This window comes from Canis lupus, chromosome 29 (assembly GCF_011100685.1).
Source record: "Canis lupus familiaris isolate Mischka breed German Shepherd chromosome 29, alternate assembly UU_Cfam_GSD_1.0, whole genome shotgun sequence".
NCBI classification, from domain to species: domain Eukaryota; kingdom Metazoa; phylum Chordata; class Mammalia; order Carnivora; family Canidae; genus Canis; species Canis lupus.
Window position 1 is genome coordinate 503,433 of NC_049250.1, and position 22,630 is coordinate 526,062.

At 41.3% G+C, this 22,630-nt stretch overlaps 1 protein-coding gene across 1 annotated transcript; it reads left to right on the plus strand.

Annotated features, from left to right (window-relative positions):
* Nucleotides 1-690: 690 nt before the first annotated feature.
* Nucleotides 691-17,831, plus strand: MCM4 (minichromosome maintenance complex component 4). The gene is made up of 16 exons (XM_038579263.1): nucleotides 691-891; nucleotides 1,264-1,428; nucleotides 1,729-1,892; nucleotides 1,987-2,088; nucleotides 2,591-2,686; nucleotides 2,768-2,863; nucleotides 4,268-4,406; nucleotides 5,372-5,592; nucleotides 9,112-9,232; nucleotides 10,627-10,886; nucleotides 11,327-11,692; nucleotides 12,152-12,279; nucleotides 13,265-13,472; nucleotides 14,835-15,063; nucleotides 16,268-16,401; nucleotides 17,184-17,831. The coding sequence occupies exons 1-16, from the start codon at nucleotides 822-824 to the stop codon at nucleotides 17,274-17,276; spliced, it is 2,592 nt and encodes an 863-aa protein (XP_038435191.1). The 5' UTR covers nucleotides 691-821; the 3' UTR covers nucleotides 17,277-17,831.
* The last annotated feature ends 4,799 nt before the right edge of the window (nucleotides 17,832-22,630 follow it).

The following is a 22,630-nucleotide window of genomic DNA, read 5'->3' on the forward strand; positions in this document are numbered from 1 at the left end:
TCCCGGCGTGCCGCGGGGCTGGGGGGTGGGGCGCGAGGGGGCAGGGCTCGCGGCGGTGGGACGCCCGGAGCGGGGGCGGGCTCCTGGGGGCGCGAAATTTCAGGGAACCCCGCAGGGAGGGCCTTATTCGTAGGAAGAGCCTCCTTGTGCCTGAATGAAGAGGTTGGCAGATTGCCGAATGTGTCGTATATAATGCACTTAGCATACACACGGAAGCGTAGAAACAGGAAGCCAGCTGTGTGACCTCCGGAAGTAGATGGGGAGGATGGTTGGCGAATAGAGTTGACTACATCCCAGAGACAAAAAAAAGACAAGCTAGGGGCTTGAGTCAAGATCTACAGAGTTGCCCCTCGATAGAAAGTGAAAAATCCATGTGTAATGTCTTTAGAAATGCAGGTGCTTAAGGGATAAAGAATATTGTCCTTAACCTTCCGGGAACAGTCTGGCTGGACTCCCCAGGTTTCCCGCGAAAACCGGGTCCAGCAGGGGCCAAGTCACCTGGGCGGAGGGGAGGCAGCGGGCGCGGATTGCGTCGGCCGTCCGCGGGACGCTGAGGGCGGCCGTGCAGTCTCCCCCGCCTCGTCGGTGCGCAGTGGTACCTCCCGAGGGCGGGGCCACAGAGAGCGCCGCTATGATTGGTGGGCTCCCGCCGAGGGCGGGGACGGCGGTGCCGCTGGCGCGAAACTTCCTCTGCCTACCCGGTGCGGGAGAGCGAGCCGGCGGGTGCGTTCCGCGAGCCCCGCGGCCGTGTGTGCGGCGAGGGGGCGAGCCGGAGATACGCGGCTGGAACCCGCCCTGTTCTCGGAGGTACCCCGAGCGCCATGTCGTCCCCGGCGTCCACCCCGAGCCGCCGCGGCAGCCGGCGCGGGCGGACCACCCCTGCGCAGACGCGTAAGTCCCTTCCGCGGAAGTCGAGCCCGCCATGGTAGCCGTCCCCCCCCCCCCCCCGGCCTTTTCCCGCCGTTCGGGGAAAGTCACGTGTGCGCCTCCTCTCAGGCCCGGAGCGCGGCGTGTGCGCCCGGCGGGTCCGCGGTGCTCGCGAGCCGAGCCTGTGCTCTGCCGACACTAATGCGCCACACTGTGTGCGACCGGCAGGACTGCGTCCCGCGCTTCCACCCTTGCCGGGTGGTGTCTGCGTTTTGTGCATGTCAGTGCCCATTCGCCTCCGTTCTGTTTGCGCGTGTTCCCAAGAGACTTGGTGGCGCTCCGGGAAGACCCAGCGCGAGCACTGATTGCCGTGTTTTCTGTTTTGTATGTCACAAGCTCGAAGTGAGGATGCCAGGTCATCACCACATCAAAGACGGAGGGGCGACGATTCTACCTCCACCGGAGAGTTGCAGCCTATGCCCACCTCACCTGGAGCTGACCTACACAGCCCTGCCGCGCACGACGCCTTATTCTCCAGCCCTGCTCAGATACAGCCCTCAAGTGTGTGTTGGGCAATCTAGGTTCTACTGCGGTTATTATACGAATGATGCTTTAGGGGTTTGTTAACCCGTCGTGGCCGTAACCGTCGTGAGCTAGTATGTCACCAAGAGTACAGGAGCTGGGTACATGTTAGGGCGTACTGAATAGAAAAAGAAGCCTTCGTGCTTTTTCACTGAAAAGTTTAGTAGTTCTCAGAATCTTAACGACCACAGGTTACAAGGAACATTATTTGCCATTGTGCTGAGAAGACTTAAGTCAACACATAACAGTAGTTTGTCTTTTCAAATTCTGTCTTTATAGCAATTCCCCTTGATTTTGACGTTAGTTCACCACTGACATATGGCACTCCCAGCTCTCGGGTGGACGGAACCCCAAGGAGTGGCGTTAGAGGCACACCTGTGAGGCAGAGGCCTGACCTGGGGTCTGCTCGGAAAGGCCTGCAGGTGGATTTGCAGACCGAAGTGGTGAGTACACAATACAATCTTCTGACAGTGGCATTTGGGGAACAATAAAGGGGTAACTCCCCATTAACTGGTTTTGTTGTATTTTTCTGTATAGCCAGCAACAGAAGATATAGTGGCAAGTGAGCAGGCTCTAGGCCAAAAACTTGTGATCTGGGGAACAGATGTAAATGTGGCAACTTGCAAAGAAAATTTTCAGGTGAGCTGTACCTTAATACTTTAGGGTCTCAAAATGCTGGGAGGAAGGGCTTATAAACAATATCTAAGTTGCTGTAATACTCAGGTAGATTTTTAAGTGGCTCAGAATTGTTGATGTCAGGCAGCCCAGGTGGCTCAGCAGTTTAGCGCGCCCTCAGCCCAGGGTGTGATCCTGGAGACCTGGGATCAAGTCCCATGTTGAGCTCCCTGCATGGAGCCTGCTTCTCCCTCTGCCTGTGTCTCTGCCTCTCTCTCTGTGTCTCTCATGAATAAATAAATAATCTTTAAAAAAAAAAAAAAAGAATTGTTGATGTCTTTCTAGTTTTTTTGTTTTGTTTTTTTGTGTGTGTGTGTGGTTTTTTGTTTGTTTTTCTAGTTTTTGAAAAGAAAAAAATACTATTTATATCCATCTCCAAATAGGGACATACTCATAATTTTTTGCATTTTTAATAGTTGCTTATTCCTAAATGCATCAAACTTACTCTTTTTCTTACCACATCAAGAGATTCCTTCAGCATTTTATTGACCCTCTGGCCAAAGAAGAAGAAACTATTGGCATAGATATTACTGAGCCTCTGTACATGCAACGACTTGGAGAGGTAATCAAATAGTCTTATAAAATCAAATTAATGCATTTTAAGACATTTAGCAGGGTATAACTTACTTGTGTTCTCTTCTAGATTAATGTAATTGGGGAGCCATTTTTAAATGTAAACTGTGAACATATACAATCATTTGACAAAAATCTCTACAGACAGCTCATCTGCTACCCACAGGTAAGATTTTTGTTTTGACCTTGATGAATTAAAGTAAACATTCAGAACATCTAGAGAGTTTCTGAATAGCAGAATTTCCTGGGTACCTGAGAGGATGTTCCTCCAGAGCACAAAACCTTAAGAAAATCGTATTTATTTCCCTTTAAGATGAATACTTTCTCACACTTTCACATTTCCAAAATTGAGATGTGTGTTGTTATTATCAGTGACAGGTCATAGTTTAATTGGCAGTTTGTGAATTTTAAAATTGATAGCTGCTTGGGTTGAAGTAAATTATCTTACATGAAAGAAAAATTTTTTTAAGATTCATTTAGAGAGAGAGCACACACACATGTAAGAGGTAGGGGGAGGGTTTGCAGAGGGAGAAGGAGAGATAGTCTTAATTTGAGGTGAGAGGGGCAGAGGGAGAAAGAGAATCTTAAGCAGACTCCAGGCCCAGTGCAGAGCCTGACACAGGACTCAATATCACAACCCTGAGATTATGCCTCAAAAATCAAGAGTCGGGTGCCTAACCAACTGAGCCACCCAGGCACCTCATAATCTTTTTATTATTCACATATCAACTATGTTTATTCTGTTGCTTTTGGAGGCAAGCAGACTTGTTATTATCTCTTGATCTTTTTTTTTTTTTTTTTTTTTTAATTTCTTGATCTTGCTGTGTAATAGCTGTGTGACCTTGGTCAAGTTCCATAGCATTAAAGTATGAATTCAAAATCTTTTTGTTACTAATTAAAAGCCTAAGAAATGACAGTACATTGTGAAGGTTTCTTTTTTTTTTTTTTTTTTTTTTTTTTAAGATTTTATTTATTCATTCATGAGAGAGAGGCAGAGACACAGGCAGAGGGAGAAGCAGGCTCCACGCAGGGAGCCCGACGTGGGACTCAATCCCAGAACTCTAGGATCACTCCCTGGGCCGAAGGCAGGTGCTAAACCGCTGAGCCACCCAAGGATCCCCGTGAAGGTTTCTTACACATGATCACACTTAAATGAGAGTATGCTTAGGTGAGATTAGCATATTCTCAGTGTACCCAAAGGTTTTAAACAGTATGTTTGGGCAGCCCGGGTGGCTCAGCGGTTTAGCGCCACCTTCGGCCCAGGGCGTGATCCTGGAGACCCTGGATCAAGTCCCGTATCGGACTCACTGCGTGGAGCCTGCTTCTCCCTCTGCCTCTGTCTCTGCCTCTCTGTGTCTCTCATGAATAAATAAATAAAATCTTTTAAGAAAAAATAAATTAAAAAAAATAAAAATAATAAAAATAAACAGTATGTGATTATATAGAGGTAATACTTTAGATGCCACATGTGTTTTTATATTTTGCTAATGTGAAATGTCTTTATTTCTTGTTTTTAATTTTAAGATGGGAATATAAACACAGCTTGACTTCTTTACATTCATTTTTATAGGAAGTTATCCCAACCTTTGACATGGCTGTCAATGAGATCTTCTTTGACCGTTACCCTGACTCAATCTTAGAACATCAGATTCAAGTAAGACCCTTCAATGCTTTAAAGACGAAGAATATGAGAAACCTGAATCCAGACGGTAATGTTTTTTAATATCAGGAAAATACATAAAAATATCCAAAATCTTATTTCATCAAGGAATTTTAAAAGAATTGGTGTGAGAGTGGTGGTAATGAATTATAAATTGACTAAATATACGGCAGATTCATTTACACAATATGCCTTTGTACCCACTGTATCTTTTCAACTGAACTGAAACTACATAAAAGATGTTATAACTCTTGACAGTTCTCTATCTTAAGGTGGACTTGCCCAAATATGATAATTTTATAGTTACTAAAGCACGTTTTCAAAATCACTGTAGAAAACAAATACAAAATATCCCTGTTTTGGAGCTTACGAAAGAAATCTAGTTTGGGGACTGGGGTGGCTCAGTGGGTTGGGCGTCTGATTCTTGATGGCGGCTCAGGTCCACACTTGGCAGGAAGACTGTTTGACGATTCTCTTCCTTTTCCTCTCTCAAAAGATTAAGTTTTTGGAAATAGTAATAATAAATATGGTTTGGAAAGTAAATAAAAGAAAACCTAGAACAAGAGAGCAGTGCAGAAGATTTCTCAGCCCAGGGAGGGAAGGTGAGTGCTAGACCCAGGTGGGATGAGTTCATGGTGAAAGAGAAACTTGAAAAGGAAGTAGATGAGCAGGGAAATGCTGGATGCCACTTCCTTGGTAGGTCCTCTGTTGGACAGAGGACCCTGGGGCAAAAGGCCAGAGGTGCATCAGAGTTGAGAAGAAGGAAGACGACACAGGAAGGGCATCCCAGGGCAGACCTGAGTTTACCCAATGAAACATTCATGCCCTGGCCACAGCACCTACCTGTACTCCAGCCATCTCAGATACCTCTGTTTCCCGGTAAGATTCTCTTGGGCTTGTTGGCAGACCCACACCTGCCCTGGCAGGAATGTAGCTCAGGAAAGAGACCACCTCTGGCTGTACTGTGGCCAGTGGCTGATGGATAAGCTGACCTGTCTCCTCAACCTCTTGCAGATATTGACCAGCTCATTGCCATCAGTGGCATGGTAATCAGGACATCCCAGCTGATTCCAGAGATGCAAGAGGCCTTCTTCCAGTGCCAAGTGTGTGCCCACACAGCCCGGGTGGAGATTGACCGTGGTCGCATTGCTGAGCCTTCTGTTTGTGAGCACTGCCACACCACCCACAGCATGGCACTGATCCACAACCGCTCTGTGTTCTCTGACAAGCAGATGGTATGTGCCTTCATGGGTGCCCTGGGAAACCTCCCCTTTGGCATGTTAGTATGTTTCTGCCTCTCTCTCTGGATCCTCAAAAAGCCAAATTTAATGTGCCCATTAGTAAGGTCCTAAAACTTGGCTTCCTGAATGCCATTCAGCTACATCATTCCTTTGACACTGTCGGTTTTGTTAGAGGGTTGTAGGCTGGACACTTGGAGCTTAAGTCTTCAGTTTTGGGATGGGAGTGTTCCTTTTTTATTGCCAGTGAGCACCAGGTCATTATTATAATAAACACTACGTTCTCATGGCCTGACATACTTTGTAATAAGAAAACTACATTCTTTTACTATTATGCTCAATTTATTGACTTACTAAAATTTAATGTGAAGGATATCTGGGTCTGGCAGTTTGCTAAACATCTGACTCTTGGTTTCAGCTCAGGTTGCAATCTTAGGTCGCAAGATCAAGCCTCGCATCCTCACTCAGTGTGAGGTTTGCTTAAGACTTTTTCTCCCTCTACCACTGTCCCTACACCGCCCCCCCACACACAAAAAAATAAATCTTTAAAAAGAAATTTTTTTTTTAAAGAAATTTAGTGTGAGATATTTACATAGGAAATACTTAAGATTGTAAAAAAAAAAATGTAATATGTCAGACAAAAGTATATACATAAGTTGGTAAAAATTGGGGCACCTGGCTGGCTGAGTTAGAGCATGCAACTCTTGATCTCCGAGTTTTAAGTTTGAGCCCCACCAAGGGTATAGAGGTTACTTAAAATATTTTTTTTTAAAAAGATTGGTAGGGCAGCCCAGGTGGCTCAGTGGTTTAGCGCCGCCTTTGGCCCAGGGTGTGATCCTGGAGACCCTGGATCGAGTCCCACGTCAGGCTCCCTGCATGGAGCCTGCTTCTCCCTCTGCCTGTCTCTCTCTTTCTCTCTCTCTCTCTCTCTCTCTCTCTCTTTCTGTGTGTGTTTCTCATGGATAAATAAATAAAATCTTTAAAAAGATCAAATAAATTAAAAGATTGGTAAAAATTACTTGGTTAAATTTTGTCATTTTGCAGCTGTTCCACTGGTGCAGAATGAGTTGACAATTTTTCTGAAGTTTTTCTCACACATTTTATTGTGAAAGAAGTTTGGCTTTTCTGCCTCTTTAATGATGAAATTTTTTTAGTATTTATTTTAGAGTGAGCGAGCATGCACATGGGAGGGGCAGAAGGGGAGGGAGAGGAAGAGAAAATGAAGCAGACTCCACACTGAGTTCAGAGCCCTACATGGAGCTCAGTCTCAGAACTGCAAGATCATGACCTAAACCAAAACCAAGAGTCCGATGCTTAACCAATTGAGCCACCCAGGTGCCCTTTTTTTTTTTTAATTTTTATTTATTTATGATAGTCACAGAGAGAGAGAGAGAGAGGCAGAGACACAGGCAGAGGGAGAAGCAGGCTCCATGCACCGGGAGCCTGATGTGGGGTTCGATCCCGGGTCTCCAGGATCGTGCCCTGGGCCAAAGGCAGGCGCCAAACCGCTGCGCCACCCAGGGATCCCCCAGGTGCCCTTTTAATAATGAAAATGTTAAGATAAAGTCATTAAAACAACGTAGAAATAAGTGGGAAAGACAAAATAGTTTATTTAATGTGATTATAATGGTGTAAATGTAGGCACAGGGACAAACTAGGTTTAAGTTTTTTTTTTATTGTTACAGTGTCTAAACTTTTTATAATATAGGTAGAGAGAATACGTTCAAAATACTAAAAGTTAATCTCCCATATGGGGCGTTAATAAGAAAAATATAAGCAAATGTGAAAAAGGGTACAACCTTTTTTCTAACCAAAGAGTTGAAAATTAAATATAGATACAAATTTCCATCCAATATTAGTACCAATTATTGGATCAAATCTACCACAACTCATGCCAGCATAGTGCTGAGAGCTGGAGATAAAAATATGGAACACTGTTCCCAAGGAGCTTATAGTGTAATATTCTTTCTTAGAATGCTTCGAAGAGGGCAGCCCGGGTGGCTCAGCGATTTAGCGCCACCTTTGGCCCAGGTTATGATCCTGGAGACCTGGGATTGAGTCCCACGTCAGGCTCCCTGCATGGAGCCTGCTTCTCCCTCTGCCTGTGTCTCTGCCTCTCTCTCTCGCTCCGTGTCTCTCATGAATAAATAAATAAAATCTAAAAAAACAAAAAACAAAAAACGAATGCTTCGAAGGCTGCCAGATTGACCCGAGATAAAACTTAGTATTTTAGAGTAGTCTATAAACTACATGGCCCAACATCACCACAGCACACTATTGTACCCATAGACCTCACTGACAGTGTCTCAACCATTTTCCCTATACAGGCCTCCACAGCCAAGCACAAGTTTGCCTCAAGACCTTTGCACTTGCTGTTCTTACCATTCAGAGCACATGGCTCCTCCCTTACAACATTAGACCTCTGCCTAGAGGTTACTTGATCTGAGAAAGGCATTCCCTAACCTTGCTTTATGAAAAGCGTCTGCTCCACCTTCACTGCCCGTGCTCCTTACTGTTTTTTTTTCTATCCCTTATATTTGTCACTGTCAAATGTTATATGCTCACTTGTGTGTTTGTGTGTTGTCTGTCTTCACTCCACTCTGAGGGTGACTTCACTCACTGTGGAGTCCCCAACATGTAGATGCAACACATGCCAGGTGCAGTGTCTGTTAGATAACAGGCCAAGTGTTTATGGGGTGCACACAGTGAATAGAAGAGATGCACAAAAGTGCTTAACTGTGCAGTGTACACACCGGAAAAGTGTGTACTTCACCTAGGAAATCTACTAGAAGTAATTGCTAAAGACATAATTAGAAATTCAGACAAACATTTATACAAAGAAATATCCACTACAACCTTAAAGTGGTGAAAACCAGTCACGTAAATCACTGACTGCTCCCCCCAGATAGGAGAATTTGTAAATAAAGGTTATTCTTACAAAGTCTGTTCATGTCACAGTAAAGGTTTTTTAGCAACTGGGGAGATTAAAACAAAGAATGGTGTTGTTTTTAAGATTTTATTTAAGAGAGAGGATGAGCGCAAGAAGAGGGAGAAGCAGACTCCCCACTGAGCAGGGAGCCCAACATGGGGCTCTGTCCTAGGACCCCCAGGATCATGACCTGAGCCAAAGGCAGGCACTTAACTAACTGAGCCACCCAAGAATGAGGTTTCAAAAATAAATGTGATAGGGCAGCTGCGTGGCCCAGTTTGGTTGAGTGTGGGACTCTTGATTTTGGCTCAGGTTGTGATCTCGAGCTCATATGACGGAACCCTGCAGCTGGCTCCCCATTCAGCTGGGAGTCAGCTTCTCTCCCTTGCCCTCTGTCCCTACCCCACCCAGGTGCACACATACACGCACATGTGCTTTCTCTCTCTAAAATAAATAGATGAAATCTTTTTAAAAAAAATAAAAATAAATGTAAACATCAAAAATAGTTCTAAGTGGTACAAAGCTAGCAGTTATGTCTAAATTATGCTTGTCATTTCCTGAGTTTTCTCTTTCCTCTGCTCTTTCAGATCAAACTTCAAGAGTCTCCCGAAGATATGCCTGCAGGGCAGACACCTCACACTGTCATCCTTTTTGCTCACAATGATCTTGTTGACAAGGTTCAGCCTGGAGACAGAGTGAACATTACAGGTAAGAATGTAGATTGTGGGATCCCTGGGTGGCGCAGCTGTTTGGCGCGGCTGCCTTTGGCCCAGGGCGCGATCCTGGAGAAAAAAAAAAGAATGTAGATTGTATTGATAGGATAAGTCTGTCTCGCCTTTTTTTTAAATCAACTCTTTGGCTTGGTCATAAATTCATTGGCATGAGGTTCCTGCCTATAATGCTTTAATCACTTTTTTACCGAGCAAATGGAACCTTTCAATGTGTTGTTCTTGCAGTTGCTTGCTCTTTGCTATCTCACTGTTCCAGAGCCATGAGTGTATTTTGACCTGATAACATTGGTATTTTGAGAAAACAGCTCAGACAAGGCTAGTATCGGTAAGACTGGAACTATACCAGCAGCTCCAGAAAGCAGCACTCACCAGTTCTGGAATTTTAAATAATTTGCTAGTTATTTCCCAATGGATACCCAAGGGTTAACATTTACTTACTATAGAGAATGAGTTAGTATGGTTGAAGGGTTGATTGTTCATTTATTTCTTCTAATGTTCTTAAATTATATTCTTTGGGAAGCCTGCTGGGGCATAGCCATTCACCTAGAAACACTTAATATTATTAACATGTGGTAGTTTTTCCTTTACCATATCTTTACCTTTGACTCAGTAGGCTGTCTTGTCTGTGAAATAATTTTTGAGTAATTTTTTTAAAGATTTTATTCATTTATTTGAGTAATTTTTAAAAAATTTTAGGATTTCAGGGATCCCTGGGTGGCTCAGCAGTTTAGCTCCTGCCTTTGTCCCAGGGTGTGATCCTGGAGTCCTGGGATTGAGTCCTGCATCAGGCTCCCTGCATGGAGCCTTCTTCTCCCTCTGCCTGTGTCTCTGCCTCTCTCTGTCTCTCTATCATAAATAAATAAATAAAATATTTTTTTAAAAAAAGGATTTCCTTTCCAAATTTTTGGTACAGGATTTTAGTACTTTGTTCTAGTCGAATAATTACTAAGCAGATTCTTTACATTCAGCTTAAGAGAAATGAAAATACTATTTCAAAATAGTATTTATTGAACACAGCATAAGCCAGCATTGTGCTAAAAGTAAAGTAGTGTCATTTAAGTCTCAGAATGATTATATGCCATATGGTTATACTCAGATAGGTGCCCAAGGTCACAGAGCTAACGGATGGTCACATACAGACACATTTTTAGGTCTTTTTTCAAAAACCTGTGTTCTTCCCAACTTGCCTTGCCCCACTTCAGCAGGGAGCTTTGCAGTATAAGCCTGAGTCCAAGGAGGGCCATGAAGGCAGTGTTGCCAAAGCCCACCTCCACTGCCAGACCTCTGGTTTCTTAAGTGCAGTTTGCTGTCTGCTTGTTTATGCGCCATTTAGCGGAAGGTAAAAAGCCTGTCTCTTGGTTGTGCCCTCAGGCATCTATCGAGCTGTTCCTATTCGAGTTAGCTCAAGAGTGAGTAATGTGAAGTCTGTCTACAAAACTCACATTGATGTCATTCACTATCGGAAAACTGATGCAAAACGTCTGCATGGCCTTGATGAAGAAGCAGAGCAGAAACTTTTTTCAGAGAAGCGTGTGGAATTGCTTAAGGAACTTTCCAGAAAGCCAGACATTTATGAGAGACTTGCTTCAGCCTTGGCTCCAAGCATTTATGAACACGAAGATATAAAGAAGGTAACAGTGACTTGAAACTTTGATCAGCATTTATAGTTTTTTGAAATCAAAAGGCATAAACATCCTCCCCTATGGCCCCCTCTCCCTGCTGCCAAAGAATAAGAACTGTTGCGTATTCCACAGAGCAAAATGCTCACCATCTCACTTGGTTATTGGTTATTGGTCATTGTCCATTTCTTCATATCTACATTGAACTTACATATTTCTAAACATAACAAAAGCCAGATGGAGTCAGAATAGGGATTTACATGGCCACCATTCAGGGACAGTGGTATGTGCTTCTATGTAAGTTGGTTAGCAGTAACTTAAAGCACTATTGTGTTCTTTATACCTTCCCTTAATTATAATTTTTTGTTCACAAGATAAGAAAATACCTCTAACATTTAAACTAGATCTCAGTTACTCTGTAGTAAGTGAATGTTTAAAACATGTTTGTTTAGGGAATCTTGCTTCAGCTCTTTGGTGGAACAAGAAAGGATTTCAGTCACACAGGAAGAGGTAAATTTCGTGCCGAGATCAATATCCTGTTGTGCGGTGACCCTGGGACCAGCAAGTCTCAGCTGCTGCAGTATGTGTACAATCTGGTCCCCAGGGGCCAGTACACATCCGGGAAAGGCTCCAGTGCAGTCGGCCTCACTGCGTATGTGATGAAAGACCCTGAGACGAGGCAGCTTGTCTTGCAGACTGGTGCCCTTGTCCTGAGTGACAATGGTATCTGCTGTATTGATGAGTTCGACAAGATGAATGAAAGTACAAGATCAGTACTACATGAAGTCATGGAACAGCAGACTCTTTCCATTGCAAAGGTGAGGCCCATTCTTCATCTGTAAACACGGGCGTACTTAAGAAATTTAGCATCTGTATTCACCTTGGTTCTAACTTTGGGAAACTCATGAATACTTTTCCTACTAGGTTTCAGCTAAATGTCTTTGAGTATTTCCTGCAGGATACTTTCATCTTTTTTGCTGTACTAACCCACTATCATATGATATTCACAGAACTTGAGTTTGTCCTAATTGTCACATAGAGTGTTTAGTTTCTGAGAAAAATGTGTTACAGCATACATTTGTCTAAAACTCAGTTTTTGGCATGAATCTGAGGATGGCATTGTCCCAGATAAATCTGTTGATATTACCCTTACCAGGTGATGTGTGTGCCTCTTGGTAGAGTGGATATATAGCAGAGGGCACACCAGGTGAAGATTGCTCACACTGTTCCTGCTAGCATCAGGATGAAGCTTCTAACTGCACTGTATTCTCTGATAGGCTGGGATTATTTGCCAGCTCAATGCTCGCACCTCTATTCTGGCAGCAGCAAATCCTGTTGAGTCTCAATGGAATCCTAAAAAAACCACCATTGAAAATATCCAGCTGCCTCACACGTTATTATCAAGGTATGAGAACATAAAACTTCGCTCATTTGAGGAATTTTCAGGGTGAGAGAAAAAATAATAAAATTCAACAATTGCTAGCATCGTAAGCTCTTCACTCTTCACTATTCACTATAATGCAAATTCTTCTAATATGGTCAGGTTTTCATGGAAAGGACTGTGTTTCTCTACTCAGCTGTGGGCACCATTTTAACATTCATTCTTTGAAGCTTTGGACATTTCACCTTGACATTCTTTTCAGAAGGCCATCACTCACTGCTCATCACAGTCTTAAAATCATTATAGAATATCATTGAAGTACAGAGAACAGCTTTACATGACAGATAAGGTTCTGAAAAATTAAATTTGTTAAAGTGCATTTGTGTATTCCAGGTTTTTTTCAACCCCACTACTACCCCTAATTCATAAATGAATTTTAGATTTTAATTATTCAGCTTTTTTCCAAAGTTGTGTTTGTTTTTTTCTAAAATCTTCCAATCCTAAAAATTACAGTAACATTTCCCTTGGAGGAATCTTACTTCTTTGACTCACCTATTTTGTGACCAACTATTTCCTAGGCAGACCTAAGGGCCAGAAGAGGGAGAAAGAGACTGATCTGAAGACTCACCAGACAACTGGACAGCAGACATTTAATTCTTCCTCGGCTGCCCTAACTGACTACACACACATTCACTGTACATGGCCTAGGTGGCTTAGGAGCAACTTTTTTTTTAAGATGTATTTATTTATTTGAGAGAGGGAGTGGGAGAAGGGCAGCAGAGAGGAGAGAGAGGGAGAGAGAAAATCTCCAGCTAACTCCCCACTGAGCCCAGAGCCTGATGCAGGGCTCAGTTTCATGACCTGTGAGATCATGACTTGAGCCAAAACCAAGAGTTGGAAGCTTAACGAACTGAGCCACCCAGGCACCCCAGGAGAAATTTTTAAGTTACATATGTGAGTACGTTGGTGTCCCAAGTAAGAAAACCGTGTTTTTACAATATTTTCTCAGGTTTGATTTGATATTCCTCATGCTGGACCCTCAGGATGAAGCCTATGATAGGCGTCTGGCCCACCACCTCGTCGCTTTGTACTACCGGAGCGAAGAACAAATGGAGGAAGAGTTCATGGACATGGCAGTGCTAAAGGACTACATTGCTTATGCCCACAGCATGGTCATGCCTCAGCTGAGCCAGGAAGCCAGCCAGGCTCTCATTGAGGTAACACATATCCACGTTTAAACCCTGAAAAATGGGGATCCCTGGGTGGCACAGCGGTTTAGCGCCTGCCTTTGGCCCAGGGCGCGATCCTAGAGACCCGGGATCGAATCCCACGTCGGGCTCCTGGTGCATGGAGCCTGCTTCTGTCTCTGCCCCTCTCTCTCTCTCTCTCTCTCTCTCTCTCTGTGTGTGTGTGACTATCATAAATAAATAAAAATTTTTAAAAATGTTTAAACCCTGAAAAATGTCTTTATTGAGCCTATAGCAGATAGCATTAATGTAACTAGCTGACTATCTCCCTTAAAATGGTAATTTTGTTAATAACATACTATTTCCTATAACTGCTTTTTCTTCCTGTACTGCAAATGATTTTTCCAAAGGTAAAAGGGGGATAGGTTTCTTTTTATATATGTCATACAAACTTTTTTTTTTTAAGATTTTATTTATTTATTCATCAGAGACAGAGAGAAAGAGACAGAGAGAGAGGCAGACACACAGGCAGAGGGAGAGAGCCTGATGGAGGACTCAATCCCGGGTCTCCAGGATCACGCCCTGGGCCAAAGGCAGGCACTAAACCACTGAGCCACCCAGGGATCCCTGTACAAACTTTTTATAATTAAATGTTTATAAGCACAGTGAATTTAAAATGGGAATACCCGAGTTGAAATATAAGTATGCTACTTACTAACTTTGTAAATCTGGAGAAGTAATCTTAATTTAATTTGCTTGTTTCTAAAAAGTAAATTGAATTGTGAGTACTTTAAAATCATTTTTCAGTATCCTTTCACATGGACAGCAGTGCATAATGACATTTAGTTATTCAAACATTACATTAAGGTTTCTGGTGCTTTGATGGGTTTTACTTCCTAACTAAGCCCCTGAAAATACTCAGTAGAAAGTTGTATGTGATGTGTAATTGTCCATTTGTATCATACACTTGAGAGTGGCTCAAAAAAAATAAAAATTATGTCACATATATGTAAGCTTAATACAACTTACATATTAAATTTAATTAATATTAAATTTAATTTAATACAAATTAAAAAGGTGCCTGAGCACCTTTTTCAGACATCCTAATTAGTCCTCTGCTATAATTGTGGCCTGCCCTTTACCCCAACAAACTGTGTCTCCTGAGTGCCAGGCCTCACACACTTCAATATCTACTCTCATTCTTCATAGCCACATCAGATTCAACCATCTTGATGAATTTTAAGGCCCAAGTCTAAATCTGACTCTTAATTCCCTTCAGTGCTGCACCTGGCAGCTGGTTGTTTATTTAACAGAATCTTAACTATTCAAGGTTCAATCACAAAACTAAGGTATCGTTACAAGTTTTGGGCTTTTTTTTCCTTTTTACACTAGGCTTATGTAGACATGAGGAAGATAGGTAGCAGCCGAGGAATGGTTTCTGCATACCCTCGACAGCTGGAATCATTAATTCGATTAGCAGAAGCCCATGCTAAAGTACGATTCTCAAGCAAAGTTGAAGCAGTTGATGTTGAAGAAGCAAAACGCCTCCATCGGGAAGCTCTGAAGCAGTCTGCCACTGACCCTCGGACTGGCATTGTGGACATATCTATTCTGACTACAGGTCTGTTGTTTGCATTGATAAGAGCACATGAGAATTTTTTAATATGTATATACATATATGCATTAATATATACACATAGACACACGAAATATATAAGTAATTTATATTTCACATTTAAGCTAATAATTATTTGAAGTGGCAGAGGTACTTCACCTTTTTGAGATCAGGACCTCTTTGAGAATCTGTTAAAAGTTGAGAAAAATATGCACTAGTACACTTGCATGGGCACAAGCCACATTGTATCTGATTTCACAAGGACTTTGTCTCCTCTTCTGCTGTTCAGGCACCTGTGTTAGTCTACTTTAAAGAAGAAATTCAGGGATCCCTGGGTGGCGTAGCGGTTTGGCGCCTGCCTTTGGCCCAGGGCATGATCCTGGAGACCCGGGATCGAATCCCACGTCGGGCTCCCGGTGCATGGAGCCTGCTTCTCCCTCTGCCTGTGTCTCTGCCTCTCTCTCTCTCTCTGTGACTATCATAAATAAATAAAAAAAAAAAATAATAAAAAAATTAAAAAAAAAAAATAAATAAATAAAGAAGAAATTCATTTCTTGGGACGCCTGGGGGTCTCAGCAGTTGAGCGTCTGCCTTTGGGTCAGGTTGTGATCCTGGGGTCCTGGGATCGAGTCCTGCGTTGGGCTCCCTGCGAGGAGCCTGCTTCTCCCTCTATGTGTGTCTCTGCCTCTCTCTGTGTCTCTCATGAATAAATAAGTAAAATTCAAAAAATTAAAAAAAGAAGTACAGGATCCCTGGGTGGCTCAAGCGATTTAGCGCCTGCCTTTGGCCCAGGGTGCGATCCTGGAGTCCCGGGATCGAGTCCCATGTCGGGCTCCCGGCATGGAGCTGCTTCTCCCTCCTCCTGTGTTTCTGCCTCTCTCTCTCTCTCTCTCTCTGTCTATCATAAATAAATAAATAAATCTTTTTTTAAAAAATAAAAATAAAAAAAGAAGTAATTCATTTCTCAATGAGCTGACTGCCTGCTATACAGATTATGTGGACTGTGTTTCAGTGGAAACGAGCAGTTACTGACTTATAGAAAATTGGAAACCGCAGAGAATTCAGAACTCAAAATTTTGAATATATTTTGGCACGCAGCCACTGTCCCCTAACCTTTTTGTGACACTATTAAATTTGCAGTATTTCACTTCCTTCAGAAGAAATATTTTCATTAACCTTTTTTTTTTTTTTTTCATTTCTTTTAAATCAGGAATGAGTGCTACGTCTCGTAAACGGAAAGAAGAGTTAGCTGAAGCATTGAAAAAACTTATTTTATCTAAGGGCAAGACACCAGCTCTAAAATATCAGCAACTCTTTGAGGATATCCGGGGACAATCTGACATAGTAAGTGTTTTAAGTATTTTCTGCTTAATAGTTTTTCTTTTTTTACCTTAATATTTTCTTTTAAGGTTTTTTTTTAAATCTTTTTCTTTAAGTATTAAATGAAGATATGGATTTTTAAAAAGTAAAGTCACCCATGATCCCATCATCAAGAAATAATGACATTTTGTTGTATTCCTTTAATGGTTTTTATATGTGTATGTGTACACATGTCTTTTCTTTGAAAAATGAACATAGTTAGAGTTAAAACGCTATTTTATAACTTGCTTTTTCTTTGGCTTTTAACTAAAAATACGCTTTTTACATCATGTGTGATGGTAAACAGGCACAATAACATTACTATAATGATTGGGTAAAATCCTTTGCATGGCTATTCTATCATTTACTTAACCAGCCGTTGGACATTTAGGATGTTTGCAGTTTTTTGCTATTATAAATGGTGTTAACAGCCATGCATCATAATGTAATGATGAAATTATCAGGTTCCCTTTTGTAAATACAGTTGGGTGCTCAGTGAAAAGAGCTCCTTCATAACACTCCTTCATTTGCATATTTTCTGTGGCTGCATTAGCACGACAGGGACAGAGTCAAATATTTCTACACACTGTATGGATCGATGTCAAGCCTGTGTGTTCACCATCAGGCCCTCTACAGGGAATGGTTGCCCCTTCTGAATTAGAACCTAAGAAACAGACTGGTGGTTCTTGACATTGAAATCATTGTGTATGGAACAGATAAGGGAGTACTTGACGTGTAAAATAATTACTTCCATCTCTTCCCCAAAGGCAATTACCAAAGATATGTTTGAAGAAGCCCTGCGTGCCTTAGCCGATGATGACTTCTTAACAGTAACTGGCAAAACTGTCCGCTTGCTCTGAAGCTCTTGTGAGCAGTGTTGTGTGTTGCTTATCTGCTCTTGGGCATTGCACTTCGATGCATATGTGTGCAACATAGGGGCCAATCAGCTGCCACAGTTGCTGTCAGTGGAAATAGATTCTTAGTCGTTATTTGGTTCCATAAAAATTTTCTAACCTAGTTTCAGTTTTACTAGTGAATTGTGTTTTCACTTAACATTTTTTAAATGCCATTGTTTTAATGCTTTTAATCTGTATTTCCGTGTGTGTGTGTATACATACACACACATACATATATATATAGCAAGATATTAAGTCTCTTTTGGAGATGGCAGTCTGGGTCATGGTTTTTGTGCTGGACTTTGTAAAGGCAATCATCCATATGCTTGAAGTTTTTGTAATATGAGATTAAACTTAGCCAGAGCCTATTATTCAGTGTGAAGTAATGAAGGACCACCAGAGGCTTATTCTCATGGCTCCCATAAGATTTTTTTAAATGGGCAATTGGAATTGATTAGGTTAACTTCTACTTTATCCTAATTTGTAAACTTTTTCCTAAATAAATGATTGAATAAGTAATACTTGGCTATTTGGTATTATTTTTCATTAAGAAAAAAGCTTTAATAAATACCATATTCATGGAAATTCATAATGGTAATAAGTATTTTAGAACTCACAAAAGAAATTCCCTATAATAAGTTCCATTTTATTTCAAATTTACTTCAATCCTAGCAGGCATTCTTATAAAACCACCATATGCTGAAATTTTTTTTTAATTTATTTTTTATTGGTGTTCAATTTACTAACATACAGAATAACCCCCAGTGCCCGATATGCTGAAATTTTAAGATTTTGTTTATTTATTTATTTTTAGAGTGTAAGCAAGTGAGAGGAGGGGTGGAGGGAGAGGCAGAGAATCTCAAGCAGACTCTGTGCTAAGTGCAGAGCCTGATGTGAAGCTTGATCCCATGGCCCAAAATCATGACCTGAGCTAAAACTAAGAGTCGGGTGTTTAACCAACTGAAGCCACCCAGGCATCCTTAGAGGCAAATATTCATCAAACTCTCTCTTTTTGTGAGCCCTCATTCTTATTTGTGCTGTTCTTGGCAGATTTGCAAAATACCTTGTATTTTGAAGGAGGCATTGCTTAGGGAGAGAGCTTCACCAAATGATTCAAGCCAACTGCCCAACCAGGTGACTTTACTAGTGAAGGTTTTTCAGTGAGTTCACTGTGTAGGACACCCTTTTATATGTAATCATCAGCCACTCTCTTAAGTTCATTCTTTCCTTTTTATAGATGAAGGAAGCAAGAAGTCTTCATCTCTTGCCTGAAGGCCCAAAGCAAGAGATGAAGCTGGAATTAAAAGTTGAATCTTCTGACTTTAGAAATTAACTTTATGTAACTATGCCATGCACTGACTAGAACTCAGGTTTTTAGACATTGCTTTTGGACACATTGCTTCCACTTCCAAAATCATGCAGAGAAGTTTCTTTGGTGCCTGTTCTGTGTTACATTCTTCCTAAATGTTCTACTGAGGAGAGAAGTTTGATTCGTTGAACTGTGTTCTTGTGACCACATTGTTATTCAGACTAGAAATAAGTTAATCTTGAGTTACTCAGAGATAACTGGTTCTTAGGCTGTATTTAAGCTTTCCACTGACAAGTTATAGATAGAATACATTATCATTATGAAAATTACACGTGTAGGGTTTTGTGAGACAAAGTTACCTGATGTTATTGGGAGCCATCCTATGGCCACTGAGGATGATCTTTCTTGACTTTTCCCCTAAATCACATACTAAATAAGGTCACAAAAAAAGGACTCCCTTGTACAAATATAAACTAATTAAAAACACTACATTGCTGCCACTAGGTACTAGGTAGCTAGAAATCAAGATGTTCTAAAGTTCCAGAGTGGATTATACATTTCTGTGGAGTTTTTTAAATTGATAAAGGAAACTGGGACGCCTGGGTGGCTTGGCGGTTGAGCATCTGCCTTCAGCTCTGGGCGTGATCCCAGAGTCCCGAGATCGAGTCCTGCATCGGGCTCCCTGCATGGAACCTGATTCTCTCTCTGCCTGTGTCTTTGCTGCCTCACTCTCTCTCCCTCTGTGTCTCATGAGTAAATAAATAAAATCTTTTAAAAAATTGATAAAGGAAATAAAGACAGGTTCTTTCTCCAATTCTTAGTCTGCAGTAATGGCTAGAATATTGGAAGCCATATTGGAAAGTGAATGTGTTCTGGTAGTACCTGAAATCGCTTGGGAAGTAATGCATATTCAGAGCTACTGACTTAAGATTCTTCTCCCTTGGGATCCCTGGGTGGCGCAACGGTTTGGCGCCTGCCTTTGGCCCAGGGCGCAATCCTGGAGACCCGGGATCGAATCCCACATCGGGCTCCCGGTGCATGGAGCCTGCTTCTCCCTCTGCCTCTCTCTCTCTCCCTCTCTGTGACTATCATAAATAAATAAAAATTAAAAAAAAAAAAAAAGATTCTTCTCCCTTAAGTTTATAATTAGTAATTTTTTTCTAAACCTTTTAATTCAATACCAGGATGGAAATTCTATACAATGAAAATGAAATGTGTATATGGTTTAGTTTTAAGGGAATTTTAGTTGAAAGAAAAGAATATAGCTATCCTGTTATTGGATGGTTCCATCATAGTGAATTTAAGTTTATTTTGGTGAACTTCTTATTCACATTTATAACTTGCCCAGTGGTCTATAGGTCTCTGAAAGCCGGGATGGTGATAACCTTAGTGCAGTGTCTGGCAATAGATGTGTGTTAACATATTTGTAAAGAGAATAGCCTCCTGGGATGCCTGGGTGGATCAGCGGTTAAGCGACTGCCTTTGGCTCAGGGTGTGATCCCAAGGTCCTGGGATCGAGTCCCGCATTGGGCTCCCTGCATGGAGCCTGCTTCTCCCTCTGCCTGGGTCTCTGCCTCTCTCTCTCTCTCATGCATAAATAAATAAAATCTTTTTTAAAGAAAAAGGCTATTCTGTTCTTTTTTAAGATTTTGACTTGCTAGTTAGAATGGCTTTGATTTATACAAATACACACATGCCATTCCCCTTCCATTATCCATTATAAATACAATCTGTTCTATCCAAAGGAGTCAAAATTAGGAAGAAACAAGAATAAAGAAACAAGAATTTAATGACATATTTAAGAGGATGTGATTACTTATTAAATCTAAGGTAATTTCTTAAAATACCTCTAAAATCCATTTTTTAAAGATTTTTATTTCAGAGAGAGAGATTGAGAGAGCAAGTGGCAAGGAGGGGCAGAGGGAGGGAGAGAGAGAATCCCAAGCAGACTCCTCACTGAGCAGGGAGCCCCATGTGGGGCTTGATCCCACAACCCCAAGATCATGACCTGAGCCAAAATCAAGAATCCGATGCTTAACTGACTGAGCCACCCAGGTGCCCCAATTTTTAAATCTTGAGATAAATTTCAGATTTACACAAAAGAAAAGTAAAAATAATTCACATATATGCTTTACTCAATGTTAACATTTTCTCAAATCTACTTTTATCATTCTCTATAAATTTTTGTAATCATGTGAAAGTTATAGAATACCCCTTCTAAAAACTTCCTAAAAACTATCCTAAAAATAACCACAAGACAATTTCATAACAAAATTTTTTAAATGAATAGTTACCTGATGTACAGATGTTCAAATTTCATCAGTTGTCTCAATCACGTTTTTCATAGTAAAAGTAAAATATCTTTGTGTGACAGGATCACAAGTTACATTTCCTTTTCTTTTTCTTTTTTTTTTTTTTTTTTTTGCATTTCCTTTTCATGTCTAGTCTCCTTCAACATGGAACATTCCTAGGTTATTTCTCTTTATGACTTAGACATTTTTAAAGAGTACAGGCCAGTTCTTTCTAAAATGTCCCTCAATTTGGGTTTGTCTTATGTCTTTATGATTAGATTCTGGGTATACATTTTGGCAGGAACCACTGAAGTGAAGCTGTGACCAGTGCATCATATCGAGAGTCAAGAAATCTGACTCTACTCATAGGTTAACCTCAATCACTTGAGTAAAGTGGTATTTACCAGATTTCATTGTAAATTACTATTTTTTCCCCTAGTAAGTCTAAGTATCGTATGAGGAGACAGTCTGGGCTATGTAAATAATGCTTCTCATCAGATTTTGTGAGTAAGCTGCACACATGATCCCATTTACCCTTTAATATTGGAATTGATCTTTTTAAAACAAATCACATTACCATGATTTGGCAATGCCACACAAATTGGCATTACCTCATTTCCTAAAACTTTTTTTTAAAATTTTTTTTTAATTTTTAGTTATTTATGATAGTCACAGAGAGAGAGAGAGAGGCAGAGACACAGGCAGAGGGAGAAGCAGGCTCCATGCACCGGGAGCCCGATGTGGGATTCGATCCCGGGTCTCCAGGATCGCGCTCTGGGCCAAAGGCAGGCGCCAAACCGCTGCGTCACCCAGGGATCCCCTAAAACTTTTCAAATGTTCCTTATTCTAATTAAAATAAAAACTCCTAATCATTCATAATTAATACATTACTGGATCTGACCCTCTGCTTCTGGGACTCCATGGTTCATTCAACAATTCATGAAATCTCATGGGTCCCATGTTTATAGCATTATTTACAATAGCCAAGAATGGAAACAACCTAAATGGCTATCAACATATTCAGTGGAATGTTACATAGCCATAAAAATAAATCCCGTTGTTTGCAACAACATAGATGGACCTTGATGCATCGTGTTAAGTGAGATGGAGAAAGATAGTGTATGATCTCACTTATATGCATAATTTTTAAAGGAAAGAAAACAAAAATCCTTTGAACTCTGTATATTGACCTATTCTGATGATAATGACTGCATTTTCAGAATAAAATTTTTTAAATATATATATATATATTTTATTCATGAGAGACAGAGAGGGAGAGTGCAAGAGAAAGAAGGAGAGAGGGAGGCAGAGACAGAAGCAGGCTCTATGCAGGGAGCCTGACGTGGGACTCGATCCTGAGTCTCCAGGATCAGGCCCTGGACTGAAGGCAGCACTAAACCGCTGAGCCACCCAGGCTGCCCTTAAATATACTTTTATGCAACATTTATTTTACCTTATTTTAACATTATATAAGAAATTGAATATACAAAGAGACAACAGCCAGACTATATATAAAAATAGAACTTTGACCCACAACCTGCAGCAACCTGTGCGGGAAAGCAACCCTTCATCTACAATAGACGGCTCAGTAAACCAGAGTGCTCTAAGACTTGGGGAATGTCAGATTGCAATCTCTAGTGACAATCTAGGCAGCTAAACAGTAACTTCTTTAACACTCCAAAATGGCCAGGACTTAAGAACTGCCAGTTTTCCTAATA

Bases quoted from the DNA above. Each gene is read 5' to 3' on its own strand.
- MCM4 (XM_038579263.1), top strand. From the start codon at position 822: ATGTCGTCCCCGGCGTCCACCCCGAGCCGCCGCGGCAGCCGGCGCGGG. The intron at 892-1,263 runs GTAAGTCCCTTC...GTATGTCACAAG, and splicing joins GACCACCCCTGCGCAGACGC to CTCGAAGTGAGGATGCCAGG. The intron at 9,233-10,626 runs GTAAGAATGTAG...TTGTGCCCTCAG, and splicing joins AGACAGAGTGAACATTACAG to GCATCTATCGAGCTGTTCCT.